This window comes from Canis lupus, chromosome 3 (genome assembly GCF_011100685.1).
Source record: "Canis lupus familiaris isolate Mischka breed German Shepherd chromosome 3, alternate assembly UU_Cfam_GSD_1.0, whole genome shotgun sequence".
In the NCBI taxonomy this organism is placed as follows: domain Eukaryota; kingdom Metazoa; phylum Chordata; class Mammalia; order Carnivora; family Canidae; genus Canis; species Canis lupus.
In genome coordinates, this window is record NC_049224.1 from 27,683,849 (window position 1) to 27,706,092 (window position 22,244).

At 38.1% G+C, this 22,244-nt stretch overlaps 1 protein-coding gene across 2 annotated transcripts in view; it reads right to left on the reverse strand.

Moving 5' to 3' along the window:
* The window catches only part of JMY (junction mediating and regulatory protein, p53 cofactor), a 100,322-nt gene that overhangs the window by 19,971 nt on the left and 58,107 nt on the right, over positions 1–22,244 (reverse strand). For both annotated transcript variants that reach the window (XR_005356827.1, XM_038532473.1), the window contains exons 4-6: positions 15,436–15,605; positions 1,267–1,432; positions 311–498 (exon numbers count right to left, since the gene is read on the reverse strand). Coding sequence is in view for 1 of the 2 variants with exons in the window: in XM_038532473.1 (XP_038388401.1) it covers positions 311–498; positions 1,267–1,432; positions 15,436–15,605 (524 nt within the window). In the remaining variant the exon portion in view is untranslated. The remainder of the gene's footprint in view (positions 1–310; positions 499–1,266; positions 1,433–15,435; positions 15,606–22,244) is intronic.

Genomic DNA, 22,244 nt, shown 5'->3' on the forward strand with positions numbered 1-22,244 from the left:
GGGCACTTGGTTGGCTCAGCCGATTAAGCATCTGCCTTCAGCTTAGGTCTTGATCCCAGGGTCCCGTGATCGAGCCCTGTGTCGGGCTCCCTGCTCAGTAGGGAGTCTGCTTCTCCCTCTTTCTCTGCCATTCCTCCTGCTTGTACTCTCTGACTCTTTCTCTCTGTCAAATAATAGAATCTTACACAGACAAACATGCAAATTTTAGTGACAGATGGGTTAGAATTATTAGATATGGGTCAAGGACTAAGTAATGACTAAAAGCAAGGTTTAAAATTAAGGCTGTCTATTCAATAAATACCTATTATACCTTTTTATTTCTGAGGTAGGCTTTCTTGGCTGAAACCCGTCCACGTCTTGCTTCCAGCTGGCGTGCTTTCTGCTGAAGTTTCTGTAGCTCTTCTCTCTGTAAGTGCACAGACGCTGCCATCTCTTCCTTCTCCAGCATGGCCTCCATGCTTTCGTAAGTGTCATAGTATACCACTTCATCTCTCTTTTCTGTAACAGAAGAACAACGAAGGGTAGAGTTAAGAGCATGGGCTACAAAGCCAGACAGAACAAGATTCTAATTAACTTATTGGCTCTGTAACCTCTGTTTTTTTGTTTTGTTTTATTTTGTTTAAGGATTTTACTTATTTGACAGAGCACAAGCAGAGGGAGCTGCATGTAGGCAGAAGGATAGGGAGCAGCAGAATCCCTGCTGAGCAAGGAGCCCAATGGGGCTCGATTCCAGGACCCCGGGATCAGGAAATGAGCTGAGGGTAGACCGTTAACCAACTGAACCACCCAGGCGCCCCAAACTTTTTTTTTAGAAGACTCAGTTTGATCCTGGTTAAGTACCTGATTCCTTTCCCCCCGCCCCCACCCCCAATAAGCTATACACCCATCAAGGGGCTTGAACTCATGACCTCTTAACTTCTCTGTAAAAAAGTGATTATTAGGAAATATACCTTCTCGGGTCATAGTGTGTTTAGAAAGTACTTAACAGTGTCTGGCATGCATTTATTTAAGTGCTCAGTAACTGTTACGTATCATTCTCCAAATTCAAAAATTTTCTAGCTGTAACAACCTTACAAAGTATTTTACAAAGCTAATAATACTGCTCAGTCTACTAAATGACTGGAGTTTAAGAGCTCCTCTAAAATGTTCTATGTTGAAACTTTTTTTTTAGTCTCAACAGTTTGAAGAAATATAGCTGACAAATAGATCTATCTTCTCTATGTATTCAATTTTTCCTGGATTTACATAGTTGAATGCACACTGTACCTGATATAAGTCTTTTGATGCTTTCCAGTTGTGCTGTCAATAACAACTCCTCACACTTCAGGATTTCAAACTGTACTTCATACAACTGAAGTTGCAGATCATAATAATCAGCTTCTAACTGATCCAATCGGGCTATGGCTTCTGTACCACCCTGCAAACTCTGCATCTGCATGAAGAAGAAAAAAAAAACATTTTTAATTAGTGGGGCCAAGAAATAATAAATTGGGGCACCTGGGTTGCTCAGACCATCTGCCTGTGGCTCACTTCAAGATCCTGGGGTCCTGGGATCAAGTCTCGCCATCAGGCTCCCCAAAGAAAGCCTACTTCTCCCTGTGTCTTTGTGTGTTTCTTATGAATAAATTATTTTTTTTTAAAATGGATGTTCTGAGTTATTTAGTTTTGCTTTCCATAGATGAATGAGATTATATATGAATGAATAAGATTAAGCCAGACTGGGATGGTTACAACCAAGGAATAGAAAGTCTGGTTTCTCAATACATCCAGAGCTGTGTTGTTGTGCTCCATGGTCACAGCTTGGATAAGATCTAGAATCTGGTGAATGAAGAATAAAGTAAGCGGGTGTGAGAACAGCATGACATAACTGATTTTCTGGAACCCTGTGTCTATTGATAACTATTAGTATCTTTAAGTAAATGCGCTCGGGATCCTACATTGAACCCCAGGTGGAATTCAGATTTCTAAGCATGTCTCATGAAGCGGTGGAGGGTCCTACAGGAAGTTTGCTTGGCTGGTTGACTGGGTTTTGGTCCTGAATAGTTGAAGAGAAGAGATTTTGCCAGGCATTAGAAGGAAATTACTACCAGCAAGGTATGCTTCAGGTATTAGTCCCCAACCTCATTATTTCTGTGGATTCCTACTTGGATCCACAGAGAAAGGTAGCTATGAGGAGCTAACAGAATGGCTTTTCAGTAGGCTATGAAGTACAAGCATGGGAGAGAGTAAAGCATTCCTTTGGGGACATTTCTTCTAAGAATACAGTGCTATCACTTTGGCAGTTTAAAGGTTCACACTTAGAAATTTCAAGACACTACAGGCACCAGTGTGCCCTGAGGGAACTAGCAGCCTTGGTGAAAAAGGCCCTGGCCTCAAGTGGCATCCCAGTAAATGACTACCAAAGAGATGGAGGAACAGAGGAAAATGAAAGAAATATTTTGTGACCTCATGTGAGAGGTGATCTGGGGTCCCAGAATACTAAGGGGATACTTGGCTAGTAGTTTTGGGACAGTTGTGGCAACAAAGTTCATATTGCTGCAAAATAATCCTGTCTTGTAAGGTTGGTGAAACATGTTAGCACACAGAGAGAGTATGTTTTAAACAAGAGTCCAGCCTTTTCTTTACATTCTAGATATTCAACACAGTCTTACCTAAAGACAATTTTTTTTTAAATTTTTATTTATTTATGATGGTCACACAGAGAGAGAGAGAGGGGGGCAGAGACACAGGCAGAGGGAGAAGCAGGCTCCATGCAGGGAGCCCAACGTGGGATTCGATCCCAGGTCTCCAGGATCGCGCCCTGGGCCAAAGGCAGGCGCCAAACCGCTGCGCCACCCAGGGATCCCTAAAGACGATTTTTTTAGCACGTAATTTCAAGGTCCTGTTAAACTGCAAAGCAACATGGGGTACCTGAGTGGCTCAGTTGGTTAAGCGTGTTTTTAGCTCAGGTCATGATCTTAGGGTCCTAAGATTAAGGCCCATGTCATGCTCCACGCTCAGCAGGGATTCTGCTTCTCCCCCTCTCCTGAGTCTCTCCCAACCACTTGTACTCACATGCTCACTCTCTCTCAAATAAATAAAATCTTAAAAGAAAACACTGCAAGGCAATAGTTGGGCTGTGATCTAAGTGTACAATGGTACACATTTAAAAAAAATAATAATCTGGTTAATTAAATACAATGTGAGAAATGCTATACAGATATTATACATATCAGTGATCCTGGTGCATTAGAATATATTTTTTTGACAGACACAATAAATACAGAACAAACCACAAAAGGCTTTCATTACAATGGCTTCTACAGGAGAATGTTTTTTTAAAGAAGAGAATGTTGACAAAATGAAATCCTGCTGTTTTTTTTTTAAATTTTTATTTATTTATGATAGTCACAGAGAGAGAGAGAGAGAGAGAGAGAGAGAGAGAGAGAGGCAGAGACACAGGCAGATGGAGAAGCAGGCTCCATGCACCGGGAGCCCGATGTGGGATTCGATCCCGGGTCTCCAGGATCGTGCCCTGGGCCAAAGGCAGGCGCCAAACCGCTGCGCCACCCAGGGATCCCAAATCCTGCTGTTTTTGTCCTAAGTCATAAAATTTCTTTCAAGACTTCCAGTCTCACTTTAAATTATAAATATCCCTTCGCGCATGGTCTTGGATCTCTTATCCAGCTTTGGAGACTAGCTCCAGAATGCATAATCTTTCATTATCAGCAGCACACTTTCTGTGAGCACAGCATACACATAAAATATGTAATGTTAGAAGGTTTTATTCTCTTAGGGAATTATAATCAGTTAAGATGAAACCTTAGTATAAATTGGTCTAAAAACGTTCATGTAAGATCAGTTCCAGGGACACCGGTAGAAATCCAGGCTGTTAGTTGCACCTCCAATGTCTCTAGTTTTCTCTAGCTGGAAAGAACAATTTATGTGCCATGTTCATAATGCTGTGCTAAGGCTCCCCACCCCAGGACTCTCCAAATTTGACTCTTATCTAATACTTTGGCTAAGGAAGGAAGCTGAGACACCCCTGTTGAGGTACCTTTACATTGTCAGCCAATATCAAATACCAAACTGAGAAAGGGTGTTTTCTTATTAAGAAGTGACCTTACCCCCCCAACTTTCTGGTTTATTGAGTTCTATACAAAGCAAAGCTGTCCAGAGGTGATCTGCCATCACAAGGTTCAAGAAGGACAAAACCTTATCAAAGGCAGAAGTGCAAAGAGGCAGAAGTGCAGATAAAGGATCTGTTGAATCCCAACCTCCGAGAGAGAAAACAAACAATAGGGGAGTGGTGGGCGTGGGGCAAGTAAAACGGTTTTAAGAATTTTATGGGCTATGCTAAGGAGAAAGAGATAAGAGACAAGTCAGGGAAATCTGGGAAGGCAAAACTGTCCTCTGAAGTTTATTTAAACTTTAAAATGGAGATGAAATCCTCAGTGAAAGATATGTAGAGGCAGGGGAAGGCTATGCTGCTCCAAATCTCTTCCCTATATTATCTGTAATTTTTCAGACTGATTTTTTCCATACCTACATTTCAGCTGACCACAGAATTTTAAGAGAAGGGGAATCCATAGTGAAAGGAGTACTGACTCTGGACAAAGGAGCAGTGCAGAGAACTTAGGTGACACAGTTGGGGAACCTTTTTTTACGCGTGAGGGCACTGCTTCCCTGGGCAAGAAGGAAGCCTATAAAGTAAGTTGAGTGCGTAAAGGAGATAATCAAAGGCCAATGAAAACTCTGCTAGCTTGAAACTTTACTCAGCTCAACTTTTACCTTCTGCATAAACGTTTTTTAAAAATATTTATTTACTTGGGACACCTGGGTGGCTCAGCGGTTGAGCGTCTGCCTTTGGCTCAAGGCGTGATCCCAGGATTCGGGATCGAGTCCTGCATGGGGCTCCCTGCGACGAGCCTGCTTCTCCCTCTGCCTGTGTCTCTGCCTCTCTCTGTGTGTCTCTCATGAATAAAACAATAAACCTTTTAAATAAAGATTTATTTACTTATTATGGGTGGGGGGACAGCCCGAGCACATATGCGCCAGGGGAGGGGCAGAGGAAAATGGGGAGAGTGAAAAACCCAGGCACACTCCCCACTGGGTGCAGAGCCCAACAACAGGCTCACTTCCACAACACCAAAATCAAAACCTGAGCCAAAAACAAGAGCTGGATGCTCAACCTACTGAGCCACCCAGTCACCCTCTAAATAAACAAACTTTTGATACTACGATACCAAGATCCCAAAACAAACTGCCTTCCCACTATAACCCAGGTAATACCAGCAATGTCAGAGCCTTATTCAATTCTCCCAATTCCTACAAGATGGCCTTTCCATCAGACAAAAGTAGGGAGCACTATTACAGTAAGTATGGAAAAGAAAACAAAATAAGTTTTTACAGTAAATCTAGCAAGGAAATGAAGTCAATATCCACACATCCATGTAAGTGCATCATTAACTGCTGACCCCAATGATGATCATTCCCACCATGCACAATAACAATATAATAGCTTTCTTGTATACCTATCTGAATTACAGAATATCATGAAACCACACAGAAAACAAGTTATACAAACTAATGTCCCTGTCCTGCCTTTCACCCTAGTGTGCTAGAAAAACCTCATGACATGTAAGAGGCTATGAAAAATAAAAGTTTTCAGAGTATCTGCAGGTGGAGTCATTCATTCAAGAAATACTCCCTGGGCATCTGCTGCTGAGTTACAGAGTATAGCAGTTAGCAATAAATAAAGTGAGCAAAGAGTCATCATGAAAACCTTGCCCCATAAGAGAAATAATAAAGGCAAGCTCGGCAAGTTCGCAATCAACACTAGCCATTTTATTATGGGTAAATGATAGAACATGAGAAATGGTACAGATAATATAAATAGAATATAAATAGAGTTTCCACAAATAAGAGCTGCACAAAAATGGGAGGATACATATAAACAAAAGGAATTATCTGGAATTCCACATTTCAGAAATTTTAGAAAACAGCCAGAATTTCTCATAATCCATCTGTAGGAAGGTATAATCTGAACTGATGTGAATCCCTATTTATTCCATTTAATATGCTTCATAATGAATAGTGGAATAGTAACACTTGTCTGGAAGTTATATATCCTAAACTATCTTCTCTGAAATCTGAAAAACTTAGAATTCTAAAACAGATCTAACCTCAGGGATTTCAGATAATGACTTATAGGTTTACAGCATAAAGGGTTATGTTCGAAAATTAAATGAGACTATATAATGCACTAAAAATAAGGCATAAAACGTTTAAAACTTTCTTATTTTTATGGCCAGTATCAAAATATAATTTAGATGGCTAAAACAGAATTTCATAAGTAATCTAATTTAAAACTTTTAGAGTAGAACTTAGCTTTTTACTTAGAGAGACTTTGAAATTTCTAGCACAGAGATTACTATTACAAATTAAAAATGAAAAACCAGCCTCTCGGGCAGCCCCGGTGGCGCAGCGGTTTGGCACCGCCTGCAGCCCAGGGCCTGATCCTGGAGACCCTGGATCGAGTCCCATGTCAGGCTCTCTCTGCATGGAGCCTGCTTCTCCCTCTGCCTGTGTCTCTGCCTCTCTCTGTGTCTCTATGAATAAATAAAATCTTTAAAAAAAAAAAAAGAAAGAAAAACCAGCCTCTCTGCCTGGACAAGCATCCCAGCTGTTCCGATTGTGTCCCATGAACATGAGAAATGAACATCAAAGCTCCTCGCTGTTGAAAGTTTTCAGCAAGGCCCACTTGAAATGCAACTGACTGTCTTATGCATGGGAATTACATTTTTCCCATCTTTGTTTTCCCTTGATACTTGCATAATATCTAACGTAGATTAAGGCAATAATGTCTAATATTTATTAAGTTCTTACTCTTCATGCCAGGCATTATGCTAAATGCTTATACATTAACCAATGGAATCATAATGTTCCTAAAAGGTATATACCAGTCATATTTTATACAGAGGTTAACTAATTCAATCAAGGTTATATAAGTAATAAGTTTGCAGACTCAGGATCAGGATCTACATTACTCTGTCCAGCATAATAGCCACAAGCTACACGTGGCTATTTAAATATAGATTAAATTAAAATTATAAAATTATATTCTTGTCACATAAATCACATTTCAAGAACTCAACAGATATCTGGCTAATAAGTACAATACTAGAAAATACAAATATAAAACATTTCCATTGTTGTAGGAAGTTCTATTAAATAGCACTGTCTAGATACTATGCTTATTTCCTCTAGGGCATACTGTAAATATTCAATAAAAGTAACATGGGGGAATATAACCTTAATCATACTACAGCTATATGCTTTTAGGAGAAAGACAAAACTATGGATTGTAAGGAAGTAGCTGCCTCAGGATTATTATATATTCAGCTCAATAGTCTAGCAGTTTATGTTCATAAAGATGACCTCAAAGAATTAAGGGTTTTTTTTTAAGGGGGGCAGGGGTGCCTGGGTGGTTCAGTCAGTTAAGAGCCCAACTCTTGATCTCAGAGTCATGGAGTTCAAGCCCCAGGTTGGGCTTCACAAAGGTGTGGTGATACTTAAGAAATGGGTAGGGAATGGTTAAAATTTTCTACTAACATAAGAAAACACACTGATATATTTTTAGAACCTTCAACAAGGATTGTCAACGAAAACGTTTTCTGGTTAATTCCCTGTTAACCGAATATGGTTAACCAGAAGATAACAGCAAACATATTAAATGAGATGTGATTGTATTTTCCGATTTCTTCCAGGCTAGCATCTTAATTTTGATATCTCCTATTTTAGTAACCACAAAATCCCCTCATTCCATTAATAATCCTTATTTTTAATGATCCTTCTAATATATACATACTATTCCCTACCATGTGTGATGTTATGTATTCTCCTCTTGTTCAATGTTTTATTTTTATTTAAAGATTTTATTTGAGAGAGAAAATGAGCAGGGGAAGGAGGAAGGGGAGGAAGAGCAGCAGACTCTCTGCTGAGCAGGGAACAAGATGTGGGGCTCAATTCCAGGATCATGACCTGAGCTGAAGGCAGAAACTAAATTGACTGAGCCACCCAGGTGCTGGGTTCAATGTTTTAAAATATATCTAATATAATCTGTAAATAATATAGATTTGAAAGTAAAATTGTACTTTCATACCCAGATTGTATTATTTTTGAATATGGATTGAAGGGGAGGGAGTATAGTATTCAAAGAGTAGAGTGAAGCAACTGCAACTAATTAAACTTACTCCAGGTTCTTTCAAAGGTATTGAGGCAAAAATACATTGATATATTCAGGAGTCTTTGAGGATAAAACTTCAACACCAGTGGCAATTTGAGATCAGAGGTTCAGGTATAGATGAACAAATTGTGTGTGCAGGGCTGTGTGTACATGCATATTTCTCTTAGTGCAGGGTTCTTAGTTTTTAAATTCTTTTTTTTTTTTAAGATTTTATTTATTTATTCATGAGAGAGAGAGAGAGAGAGAGAGAAGCAGAGACACAGGGAGAGGTAGAAGCAGACTCCATGCACGGAACCCGACGTGGGACTCGATCCCGGGTCTCCAGGATCATGCCCTGGGCTGAAGGTGGCGCTAAATCACTGAGCTACCCAGGCTGCCCTCTAGTTTTTAAATTCTTAATGGGGCAGAAGTCTGTACCTGAAAAGGGTAAGAATTACCACAATTAAGATCCAGGAAAATTTTAAAAAGGAGATAGATCAAAAAGGAATGTTACATACTCTTAAAGCACATTTAAAGTTAAAGAATTTATTTTTTTAAAGTTTATTAGAGAGTGCGAGTGAGCAAGAACACACACACACACGTACAGGGGAAGGGCAAAGGGAAAGGGAGAGAGTCTTAAGCATTAAGCAGACTTTGCACTGAGTACAGAACCCCCATTTAGGGCTCAGTCTCACCACCCTGAGATCACAACCTGAGCTGAAACCAAGAGTCAGATACTTAACATACTGTGCCACCCAGGTACCCCATAGAAGTTTAAAGAACTTAAAAGTCAAATGGATTTTTGCTCACACAGGTAAAATTTTGCTTACACGAGGTATTTCAGAATTAATTTGGCAGTTTTGTTTCAAATTTATTAGCACTACAGTCGTGGCAAGTACTACTATTTTTAAATTTAATTTTTAAAGTATTTTATACTATCACATCAGAAAGCAGCTTTCCTTAAAAAAAAAAAAAAAAAAAAAAAGACACAACACACTGATGTTTTTTTCAGAACAAAAGCTTGGCCATAATTTAAATCAGAGTAATACTGTATAATAAAGCCTTCACTGGGAAATCGTTCGTTTGGGATGGGCCTAATAATGCTTATTTGCTATTTCACATGAGTAATGTGGTCACCTTAAATTAATGCTCATAAAACTGGTGCAGTACATCACAGATATACATAAAACACAGTATGTACATTATATACACTCAAGCATAAACCTGGCAAGAATGACTGATAGGTTTACCAAACCCTCTGAAGAATTCAAACACAATCCAGAACATAAGAAGCAGACTATTAAGGTAATGGGGGCGCCCCAGGGAAAATGACCCCACAGATAATCATCTCAAACTCTTGGGGCCCATGTTAGCCCAGCCCTTCTTCTACCACCCTACACCAACTCCAGTAAGAACAAAGTTCTTAAAATAGACAGAAATCTTACCCTCAGCAGCTCTTTTAGGTACCATATAACTCAACATCAGCCTGGTTAGAACAACAAAACAAGTATGTGTGATGAAGACAAAGAATGGTACTCTACTTCACAGGCAATAAAATGCTAGCATTTTAAAAAAAAAAAAAAACAAAAATGTTATGAATTTAGTTTTCAAAAATCCTGGAACTTAAAATTTCAGACAGCTAGTCACATAAAGGAGAAAGCTAACCAGGAAAAGGAGATTGCAGTAGAAATGCTTCAGGGTTATACAAATGGGACTGAAGTCCCTGTAAAGAGATTCTGAATACACTATGAAAAAGTTCAAGGACAAGTTACAATTTTACTTTTAACACTAATAGCAAATAAAACCTAAGGGTAAAGTCACAATTTAAAATCATTAACAACAACAACAAAAAATCATTAACAAAAGACTTCTTTCTAGATTATAGCCATAATGCATTTTAAGTTATCTCCTACCTTTTTTTTTTTTTTTTTTTTTTTTTTAACAGATTTTATGAGAGAGACACAGAGCGAGAACGGGTGCATGTGAGAGAGATGGGGGTGGGGACGGGAGGGGGGGGGCGGGGGAGGAGAGGGGGAAAAGGCTCCTCACTGAACACGGAAGCCTGAAACAGTCTAGATAGATCCCAGGACCCTGGAATCAAGACCTGAGCCCAAGACAGACAGACACTTAACCATCTGAGCCAGGCAGGCGCCCCTATCTCATACTATTTTTTAATATAGTATAAACAAGATATGAGTATAAACAAGAGTTAATAAGCATGTGGACTTTTAAAATGTCAATAAGGACTAAGTATACCTTCTAAGCCAAAAAAATTTCATGCAGTGAAAAAGTGAAGGCAATCTGCTTTCCCTAGAGACTAAAATATGCTACTTTCACATAGAGACAATGTTCTAAAACTGTCAATCCACAGAAGAGAGCAAATATTTTCAAATCATATGTCCCATAAGATAATTGTATCTAGAACATATAAAGACTCAACTTAGTAATTATTAAAAAAAAAAAAAAAAAAAAAAACCCAAACTTTAAAATGGGTCAAATATCTGAGCAGACATTTCTCCATAGGAGGAGGTAAGTGGCCAATAAGCCCACAAAAAGATAATAACAGGAGGGAAATGCAAATCAAAACTACAATGACATAACCACTTCACACTCACCAGGATGCTATAATTTAAAAAAATGGTTAATGGTAAGAGGAAGGTTTTGGAGAAATTCTAACCGTTGTACACTGCTGATGGGAATGTAAATGCTACAGTTGCTTAGGAAAACAATCTAGCATTTCCTCAAAAAGTTAAAAACAGCACTTTGACTCCTAGGTATATATCAAGATATATGAAAACCTTATGCATGATGCATATTTAGAGTAGTATTGTTCATAACACTTTCCAAAGCAGAAAAACCCAAATGCCCATCAACTGATGAATGTATAAAATGTGCTAATAACCACAGAATACAGTATCATTCTACAAAAAAACTAAGTTGAACACTCATACATGCTACAGCATGGATGAACTGTGAAAACATTATGCTAAGTTTAAAAAAATGCATATTTTATGATTCCATTTATATGAAATGTCTAGCATAGCAAATTTATAGAACGATTAATGGCTAAGAATGCTGAAAGAGGAGATATGGGACTCATGGCTAATGGGCTCAGGTTTATTTCCCGGGTGATGAAAATATGCTCAAGCTGATTGTGATTAAAACTTCATAATTTTCTTAGTATACTAAATAGCACTGATTTTTTTTTTAAGATTTTATTTATTCATGACAGACGCAGAGAGAGAGAGAGAGAGAGGCAGAGAGACACAGGCAGAAGGAGAAGTAGGCTCCATGCAGGGAGCCTGATGTGGGACTTGATCCCAGATATCCAAGATCACACCCCAGGCTGAAGGCGGCGCCAAACCCCTGGGCCACGGGGCTGCCCAACAGCGCTGGATCTGTACACTTTGCACTTTGATCATGGCCAAAAGGCCAAGAGTCCATGAAGTTAGATACATTAAATGAGTGAATTATAGGTATACAAATTTTTAAAATTAAAGTATAGCCAGTGATGTTACGTTAGTTTTCACAATTACATACAAATTGTGTACAAATGTATACAAACTATGTATTAATGTGGTTTTTAAAAAGCACTGTGGGGTACAAAATACAAGACAGGAATACATTCCAGGATCACCATGGATGCCTGAAACCACAGATATTACTGAAACCTAAATGTACTGTTTGTCCTATACATATATAACTATGATGAAGTATAATTTATAAATTAAGCACAATAAGAACTGAAGAATAGCAATAAACAATTATAACAATATATTGTAATAATAGTTATATGAATATGGTCTCTCTCAAATTACCTTCTTGTATTGTCCTCACTCTTTACCCATTACCTGTGAGGCGAATGTCGTATGCATCATGACATAGCGCTGGCTACTACTAATCTTTTGGCAATGTATCAGAAGGAGAATCCTTTGTTTCAGGGTCATGGTTGACTATGGAAAGTAAAACCATGGATAAAGAGGAACTGCACAACAAATATAATCAAATAATTTTATTCTTATCTAATCCTTGAGGTAGAACTTTTTTTTTTTTTAAATAACACAAATTCAGTTCATTCCCTGCTGCCCAATAAAAAGCCACACTTCTTGCCTCCGTTAACCAGCCTATTTAAGATGATTGCAGAACCATTTGAACAAAGGCACAGCCCATGTACACTCAGGAGCCAGGGCATGTGCAGTCTGGAATCTGACCATCACCAACCTGAGTTTACTCAATTCTTAACTACCCAGGAATACTGTGCAACCCTCAGTAGTTTTTAAAGCAGCATTTTCAAATTTCCAAAACATAATGTAGATTTAACTTTTCCCAACTCCCAACTGCCTTCAGCTTAAACCTCTTTTGTTAATTGAGTAAAGGGTCTAAATTCCTAGTATTCACACTCATTTTTGAGAAATGCCTTGCTTTCTACTATCTGCAATGACACACAGTTTGAAAAGCACGTATGGAAAGATTTAAGAATGATTCTCCATTCTGACTGGTGCTCAGTGGTTGAGCAGACATCTGCCTTTGGCTCAGGTCATGATCCCAGGGTCCTGGGTTTGAATCCTGCATTGGGCTACCCAGCAGGGAGCCTGCTTCTCCTTCTACCTACGTCTCTGCCTCTCTATGTCTCTCACGAAAAGAAATAAAATCTTAAAAAAAAATTTTTTTTGAAAGAAAAGAAAGAAAGAAAGGGCTCTCCAGTTAACTGTCTATGAACTGGCCAGAGTCATTATTTCATAAAAATAAATTTGATTTTGTTACTCTTCGATTTAAACTTATAGTGGCTCCATACTGTTTTTAGAATAAAAGCCAAATTCCCTGGTAGGATGTAGAAGGCTAGCCCCAAATTTTGCTTACTTTTTCAACCTCATATCTCACTACTCCTTGTCTAGATAAGTCTTTCTCCCTGCCCCCCTTAGGGCTCCTGGAACATGCAGTTCTCTTCACCTATGACGCTCTGGTCAAAACTGAGTACTCCTGCAATGGCCCACTTTATATATAATGATACCTACTTATCTAAGCTTATTTTCACACTGCGTATCTTGCCCCACCATACTCTAAGAACTCTAAACACTATGGCTACATCTTATTTAGGCTTTACAAAGCATTTGGGAGAGTGGAAGACACAAGCGGTATTAATCATGTCTTAATACCCATCATGCATTAAAATTCTTGGCAAAAACAAATAAATAAAAGCAACACCACCTCATGTTTGTTAAATAAATAATTGAGCAAGAACATCTGAGTTGGGGGGAATTCCAAAAGGCAGAAAAAGAAGACAACTGAAAGGGAAGAGTTAAAGTTTTGAGCCTGGAGTATCTTGAAGATACCATGGACTTAACAGAAAGGAAGATTTAAGAAGACCTATCTGGGGATCCCTGGGTGGCGCAGCGGTTTGGCGCCTGCCTTTGGCCCAGGGCGCGATCCTGGAGACCCGGGATCGAATCCCACGTCGGGCTCCCGGTGCATGGAGCCTGCTTCTCCCTCTGCCTATGTCTCTGTCTCTGTCTCTCTCTATCATAAATAAATAAAAATTAAAAAAAAAAAAAAAAAGAAGACCTATCTGGACAAAATGAGGGAGTTTTGGCTTCAGAAATATTTTACACATAATGTATCAGCCAAAAAAGTGACTTCATATTTTTTCAAAAATGGCTTAACAATGTATGACACAATAAGTTGTTAATTATCCCGAAGGAAAGGGAAAACAATCCAAATTTTATATAATGATTCAAATACTTTTCATCTCTGAAATCTTTTTTAACTCTCAGTACAAAAGGCACAAACTGAATAGTTGTACCTAAACCATGAAGTCTTATATATACCATCTAGAATACCCTCTACATTCATGCCTAACACCAGCTTTAATCTTCATTCACTTTTAAAGCTAGAGATGACCCCTGAACAACGTGGAGATGCTTCTTCTAATACTTAGAAGACCAATGTACATATCTGAGGATCTACTCTTTCATATAAAGCAATCTATTCTGGCCCAATTTAATAGTAAAACGTAAAATGTTCAATTGCATTTAAAAATAATGGCCTGGGAATTAATGAAAAAAAGTACACATCTAACGGTTTCAAGTATTTTCAAGCAAGATTTGTGCTTCAATGGTATATTCCGTGTTGCACTAGGCAGTATGAGCAATACTAAAATCATTGATGAAAAAAATAATAATATAAAAATAAAAATAAAAAAATAAAATCATTGATGAATAGGATAATAATGAAAATAAGTGGTTTGGTTTTTAGTATTTTGTTTATTTGAGAGAAAAAAAGAGTATGCATGCACATGAGTGGGGGGAGGCAGAGGAAGAATCCTGTGCAGGCTCCACGCTGAGCCCGATTGCAGGGCTCAACCGCACAACCACGAGACCGTGACCTGAACCAAAATCTAGAGCTGAACACTCAACTGACTAAGCCATCCAGGCACTCTAAAAGTGGTTAACTTTTAAAAGATAATTTTAGATATATTTTAAATATGTTTATCAGCAACCTCTTCAAAGATTTCTAAGACCATTCTTTGGGCGGGGGGTGAGTCTTAATGATGCACAGGCAAAAAAAAAAAAAATTGGACCTCGGCTGACCCTGTTTTGTGTTTCATTTTTTTTAAAGATTTATTTATTTATGATAGACATGGGGGGGGGGGGGTTTGGCAGAGACACAGGAGGAGGGAGAAGCAGGCTCCATGAACCCGGCGTGGGACTCGATCCCGGGACTCCAGGATCACGCCCCCAGCCAAAGGCAGGCACTAAACCGCTGAGCCACCCAGGGATCCCCTGTTTTGTGTTTCAGTAGGAATAAAAAAGGGAAGCTCCAAGAGGTAATGGTTTGAGCATAATATAATCAATTCTAACAAAATTCTACTGCCTTAAGAATTTTCTTTATTTCTCTGGGCAGTGAAATTTTCTTAATAAAGCTATGAACCTTACAGTACAAAAAATTTTAAAGACAACAAGGAAAGTCTAATGTCAGCCTCCTTTTTGTTTTTAATAGTGCACTGCTGCCTACAGCCACAGTGATGCTTTGAGAATACCTCATAGGTCTAACGCCTCTATTAGTGGCAACTCAAATGGTCGGCCCCATCATGATTGTTACGCAGTCTCACGGAAACACTGAAAAATTAACAACTGCCTGCAGTGTCAGAAAAATGCCAGTCTTGTACAAAGATAAAAATCAAGTAGCAAAATCTTTTTAAATTTTATGTATTTTTTGATGGTTTTCATTACCTCTTCTTTTAGTGCATGTTTCCTCTGTTCCAAACAGATCTCTTTCGCTCTCATCATCTGTAGAGTCTCCTTAGAAACCGCATACTGGAGTTTTTCCATACGTTCTGCAGCTGCTGCCCATGATGCTTTACCAAATTTCTTCTGATCTGCTCGCATTCGATCATACACAGCTAGCAATAATTTTTTAAAGAGACATTAAGACACAAGACAATGTGATACTAAAGAATTTGAAAGTTTTAGATCTCACTGACCACAGTTAAATATAAACATATGAATCCTACTCCTTTAACTTACCTGCAGCAGCCATAAAATATAACAACATATTTTAGATTCTTTAATCAATAGGTATCTTACATTATCATCCTCAGAAATAACTTCGTGAAGATAAAAACTGAGTTGTCAGATTTTAAAACTTTAAAAAATGTTCTTCCACATGTTCAGTGTTATTAAATTTCAATAGTTTTATACATACTATATTCTATAAAGGTTTATACTTTTTCCTGGATATGTTGATTGAAATCAGAGTCCTAACTATTTAAAATTATTTGAAATTATTTAAATGCCTGTGTTGAATCTTAACCTTCTGAGCTCCTTCAAAAATATTTTAACAATCTGACGAAGTAATAAAATAAATCCTAGATGTTAGCATGGAGGCTTATTCTAAAGTTAGAGTTTGAGCAGTACAACCAAGTCCAAAGGAAAACACCCAACTTCCTCTCCTACGCCCCCCAAAGGAAAAGAAAAAAATAACTTTTTATTTGTCACAACAGCAATCTATTTCAAGAGACACGTCTTTTTTTTTTTTTTTTAATTTTTTTTTTAATTTATTTATGATAGTCACACACAGAGAGAGAGAGAGGCAGAGACAAAGGCAGAGGGAGAAGCAGGCTCCATGCACCGAGAGCCCGACGTGGGATTCGATCCCGGGTCTCCAGGATCACGCCCTGGGCTAAAGGCAGGCGCCAAACCACTGCGCCACCCAGGGATCCCTCAAGAAACACTTCTTGACAATAAAATGGCTGCTATCTTTCTGAGCTAAAGAAGTTTATCACTGATTGTGGTACCGTAGTGACTTATCCTGGGACCTCTACAATTAAACCAACCATCCTATGTCCAACCACTTTAATAGGTCAGAGACATACTTAACGTGAAGGGGGAAGGCAATCTGATTGGTATGGAATGCAATCTTTAAATTACTACACATGCACTAGTATCTTTTATATGTAAGAGATAATCTTCTACTGCTACTATTTCCTAATCATCTAATTCAAGAAAGGTATCTCAGCAAATCTTTTGTCTTGAAATCTTAAATTTGTTTTTATAATAGTACATGTATATACTTAAAAATTAAACTCTACAGGCAGGCATCTACTGAAAAAGAGCAGTTTCTCAGGTCAGCTCACCCATACCCCTTAATCTCAGTGCCCAGATGCAATCAGTTTTTAACGTTTATGGTTGTTACTTCCATATAAAAATACTGTTTCTCAATTTACAGTCTTTAAAAACTGTACTTGAGTTCCTATTATAACAGATGAGGAACTGTACTGACTTATACTCTTCTCTCAATATGGTTAAATTAGTTCTTTCGGTTTGTTTTTCTGTGGCCTTTAAGTGCTAACATAAGGGAAGTAATTTTTCAATGCATAATCTTGCTCTGAATCTCAATTTTAGGTTTTCTAACAAAATCTACTCACTGGTTGAATATCAAATGACTTTGCCTTTATAAATTCTACCTATCTGGGCAGCCCTGGTGGCCCAGTGGTTAAGCGCCGCCTGCAGCCTAGGGCGTGATCCTGGAGACCCAGAATCGAGTCCCACGTCGGGCTCCCTGTACGGAGCCTGCTTCTCCCTCTGCCTCTCTCTGCGTGTGTCTCCCTCTGCCTGTGTCTCTGCCTCTCTCTGTGTGTGTCTCTCATGAATAAATAAAATCTTTAAAAAAATTTTTTTTTAAAATTCTACCTATCCTTGAAAACTGTATTATAATAGTTCTGCAACCTTAAGATCAATATAGTAGTACAATGTAGGAAAAAAATCAGAGGATTTGGAGTCAAAGAGATAAATTGTCAATTCCACCTGTAACTGACATTTAACTTCTGGCAAGAACCTTCATTGTTCTGGAGCGCATTTCCCTTGCATGCGAAAAAAGGAAATACAGCATCTAGCCCAAAAGCTTTTATGGAAATTAAATGAGAGAATGTTATTCAAACGTCTCTTCCACTTCACATGGTACCACCATTCTCCTGCTCTCCACTAAGTGTCAGCAGTAGCTTCCTGTCCTAATTCAGTCTCATGTTGTTACCTGTCACAAGAGCTAGCCAACACTGTCTTCTAATACCTTGGCTAGAACATAGTCTTACAGTGTTACTCTCTTCACATGGAATTATTTTCCCCAACAGTTCAGTAATATGACAGTAATAAAGAAAACTTTGTGAATGTAAAATGCTTGGAATACCCCTAGAACACTACTGGGATATCTCTAGAAAGATTATTCTCTCCCTCTGCTAGCAAGAATAAAGATTCCTGCTAAGTGAACCATTCACATTGTAAGGATAACAACTCTATAATAGTGTATGATGATTAGTATAGGTGTAAAAAAAAAAAACAAAAACAAAAACTCTGAAGGCAACGCAGTTCTGGTATTCACAAAGAATCATGTTAAATCTATTTTTTAAAAGCTTAATATGCTAACATGTATATTTGTCAGAAATTAGCCCATTTAAGATGTTTTTGAAAGCTAAGCAGGAATAGGGGCAGCTGGGTGGCACAGTCAGTTAAGCATCTGACTCTTAATTTCAGCTCAGGTTGTGATCTCCGGGTCATAACATCGGGCCTTATGTCCAACTCCACATGCAGCACAGAGTCTGCTTGAGATTATCTCTCCTCCTCCTTTTACTCCTCCTCCTCATGCTCTTTCTGCCCACCCTCTAAAATGAATAAATAAATCTTTAAAATAAAAGCTAAGCAATAGTAGGTCAAAATTCGGTAACATCTGGCTCTGTTTAAGAAGAAACAAATAAAATAATGGCATGTTTTACTCTTCCTAAAAAAAAAGAAATAAGAAAGCAACCTTTTAATGGGAAGCAGCATAAAGCCACAGAGAGACCTTCATTCTGTTTCTTTGATATGTAGGGGAAGGTAAAAAGGAAAATTAAATGGCCAAGCAAGTATCTCTGAGTTCAAAAAGGCTCAGCGGTTTAGTGCCACCTTCGGTCCAGGGCTTGATCCCGAGGACCTGGGATTAAGTCCTACGTTGGGCTCCCTGCATGGCGCCTGCTTCTCCCTCTGCCTGTGTCTCTGCCTCTCTCTCTGTATGAATAATAAATAAAATCTTTTTTTAAAAAAAGCTTCTTGCTAAGATAAAGTCACCAGAAGTGAAATATAAAGAAGTCTACAGTGATTCTAATGAGGCATATGGAGCCCTATAATGATGGCTGTCATGTACAAAAAGGTGTTGCTTAAAATTGGAGAAGTATAAAATAAGGGCAATCAACAGAACTGTACACAGCCAGAACTATGAACCATATAGAATACATACAAAATTAATGCAATTATGTAATAAGCCATATACTTAAAAATTGAAAGAAACACAAAGGGGTTGCATAGGTAATAGGATTACAGATAACTATGTAGAGTTCCCCCACTCGAATATCCTAAATTTTCTATAATAGTTATTATATTTTTTAATAAATTAATTTATTTGAGAGAGAACAAGGAGAGGGGCAGAGGTAAAGAATCTTAAGCAGACTTTCTATTAAGCAAGGATCCCGATGTGGGGTTCAATCTCTCAACCCTAAGATCATGACTTGAGAGGAAATCAAGAGTCAGACGCTTAACTGAGCCATTTAGATGCCCCTATAATAGTTATATATTTTTAACCGTAACGCAATTTTTTTAAAACATTAAAGAATGCATCTAGAAAGTAGACATTAAACCAAATGCCTTACAGTCAGTCGGGAAAGTCATCTTTAAGCTATTATTTAAGTTTAAGGAAACAATATTTTAATGCACTGGTTTTTTTCTTTTACATTTTTAAATTGTCATAATGCTCTAAGGTGAATACCCATGAGCGAGATTACTGGATCATATGGTAAGCATATCTTTAACTTACATAAGAAATTGCATTCATTTTCCAGAGAGACTGTATAATTTTGCATTACCACCAGCAATACAAGGAGGGTTCTTGTTACTCAGCATCCTAGTCTGCCCTTGGTTTTGTATTTTTTTTATTTTAGTCATTCTAATAGGCATGTGTTGGTATTTCACTGTGGTTTTAATTTGCATACTAATGACTGATGGTCCTGAACATTTTTTTAGGTGCTTGTCACCTTTGTCAAAGAATAAATGGCCATGTATTGTGAACTTATTTCTTATTCTGTCCCTTCCATTATACCATACCACAGTGGCTCTATAATTTGTAAAGTAATTTGTAAAAGTCAGGCAATGTGATTCTGTTTTTCTTTCTTTCTAAACTGTTTCAGGTATTTTAGTTCCTTTGCCATTCCAAGTAAATTAGAATCAGCCTGTTTATAACCACATGGAAAAGCCCTGCTTTTGTACAGTGTTAAATCTATAGATCATTTGAGAGAACAGACATCATTACTTTGCTGGACATTCCAATACATGAACATAACATGTCTATCCATTTACTTACATCTGTGATTTTTTTTCATCATGGTATGTAACTGTAAGCATATAAATCCTGTACATGTTTTGTTAGACTTAATATAAATGGATTTTTTTTTTTTTGGAATTGTTAAAAGATTTCTATTTCCAACTATTCATTGCTTATATAGATAAATAGAACTCATTTTTGGGTGCTGCCTTATTTCCTATTAACCTGAGAAAGTCACTTGTTAGTTGGAAGAGTTTTTAAAAATAAATTTACATAATTACAAATTTAATATAATGTTCAAAATAAACATCATCTAAAATAGGAACCATTTTATTTCTTCCTTTCCGACTATATGCTTTGTTTTCTTGCCTTATTACCACTAAGATTTATTTTATTATGTTGAACAGGATAAGTGCAAACATTCTTGACCTTTTAACCTATTTTATGGGGAAAGCATTCAGTCTTTCACCATTAAATGTGATGCTGGCTATGAGATTTTTGCAGATCTCCTTTATCAGATTAAGGAAGTTCTTTTCTAATCCTAGTTTGCTCACTGTTTGCATCACACACAGCATGTTGTATGTTGTCAAATGCTTTTTCAGCAACCGTTTTTTTTTTTTTTTTTTTAATTTAAAGCTTCTCAAACTCAGCACTTTAGACATTCTGAGCCAGAAAATTCTTAGTCCTAGGGTGGGCTGTCCTATGTGACATAGGATGCTTCATATAATCCATGGCCTCTATTAGATACTAGTAACTCTCAGTAGACAGCCCAAAAGGTCTCAAGACAGCCAAATGTCTTTTTGTGTAGCACAATCACCTCTAGTTAAAAACCACTGTTGTAACCTTCAATGTGGTAGATTACATTGATGTTCAGATAACATGATTTTCTTCGATCAAGAAAAACCCGACTTACGGGATCCCTGGGTGGCGCAGCGGTTTGGTGCCTGCCTTTGGCCCAGGGCGCGATCCTGGAGACCCGGGATCGAATCCCAAGTCGGGCTCCCGGTGCATGGAGCCTGCTTCTCCCTCTGCCTATGTCTCTGCCTCTCTCTCTTTCTCTCTGTGTGACTATCATAAATAAATAAAAATTAAAAAAAAAAAAAGAAAGAAAGAAAAACCCCACTTGGTCATAGGTTTTTGTCAATATGTAGGTGGGATGCTGATCTGTAGGGTTTTTTAGTACTGTCTTTGTGGAATTTTGGATTTAGGATATTGCTGATGTCATTTAATAAATTCAAATTATTTCTTCCTCTTCTGTATTTTGGAGGAGAAGCTTGTAATACTATATAAAAGGATTTTGTAAAATTTGCCAGTGAAACCCTCTGGACCTGGAGAATTCATTTGTGTGAGATTTTTAACTACAAATCCAATTTCTTGAAAAGTTAAAGGAATATTCAGGTTATTAATTTCATCTTGATTTGTTCATAGTTTTTTTTTTAAGATTTTATTTATTGATTGATGAGAGATGCAGAAAGAGAGTCAGAGACATAGGCAGAGAGCGAAGCAGGCTCCCTGTGGGGAGCCCGATGTGGGACTCTATCCCAGGACCCTGGGATCAAGACCTGAGCCAAAGGCAGATGCTTAACCACTGAGCTACCCAAGTGTGCCTATTCATAGTTTTTTGTTTTGACAAAGATCTGTTGCATTCTATCAAGACTGTTGGATTCATATGCATATAGTTGTCTACAGTATCCCTTTTAATGTCTGCAACAGAATATCCCATCATCATGTGTTTTTATTTTTCAAAAATACTTTGAGATAGAAAGAGCACAGCAGGGGCAAGAGCAGAGGGAGAAGCAGGGTCTCCGCAAGCAGGGACCCCTAGGTGGGGCTCAATCCCAGAATGCCAAGATCATGACCTAAACCAAGGACAGATGCTTAACTGACTGAACCACCCAGGCACCCCTTAATATGTTTTTAAAGATTTTATTTTGAGAGAAAGAAAAAGCATGAGTGCAAGTGGGGGAAGGAGCAGAGGGAGAGAGAGCAGCTCAAAGAGACTCCAGGCCCAGAGGGGAGCCCATGACAGGGCCAGATCTCAGGAACCTGAGATCATAACCTGAGCTGAAATCAAGAGTCGGACAGTCAACTGACTGAGCAACTCAGGTGCCCCTTAATATGGGTTTTCAAATAAATAAATACTTTTGTATTTAAATTGTACATAAGAGGAACAGAGGATAAAAAAATGGTGGCAGGT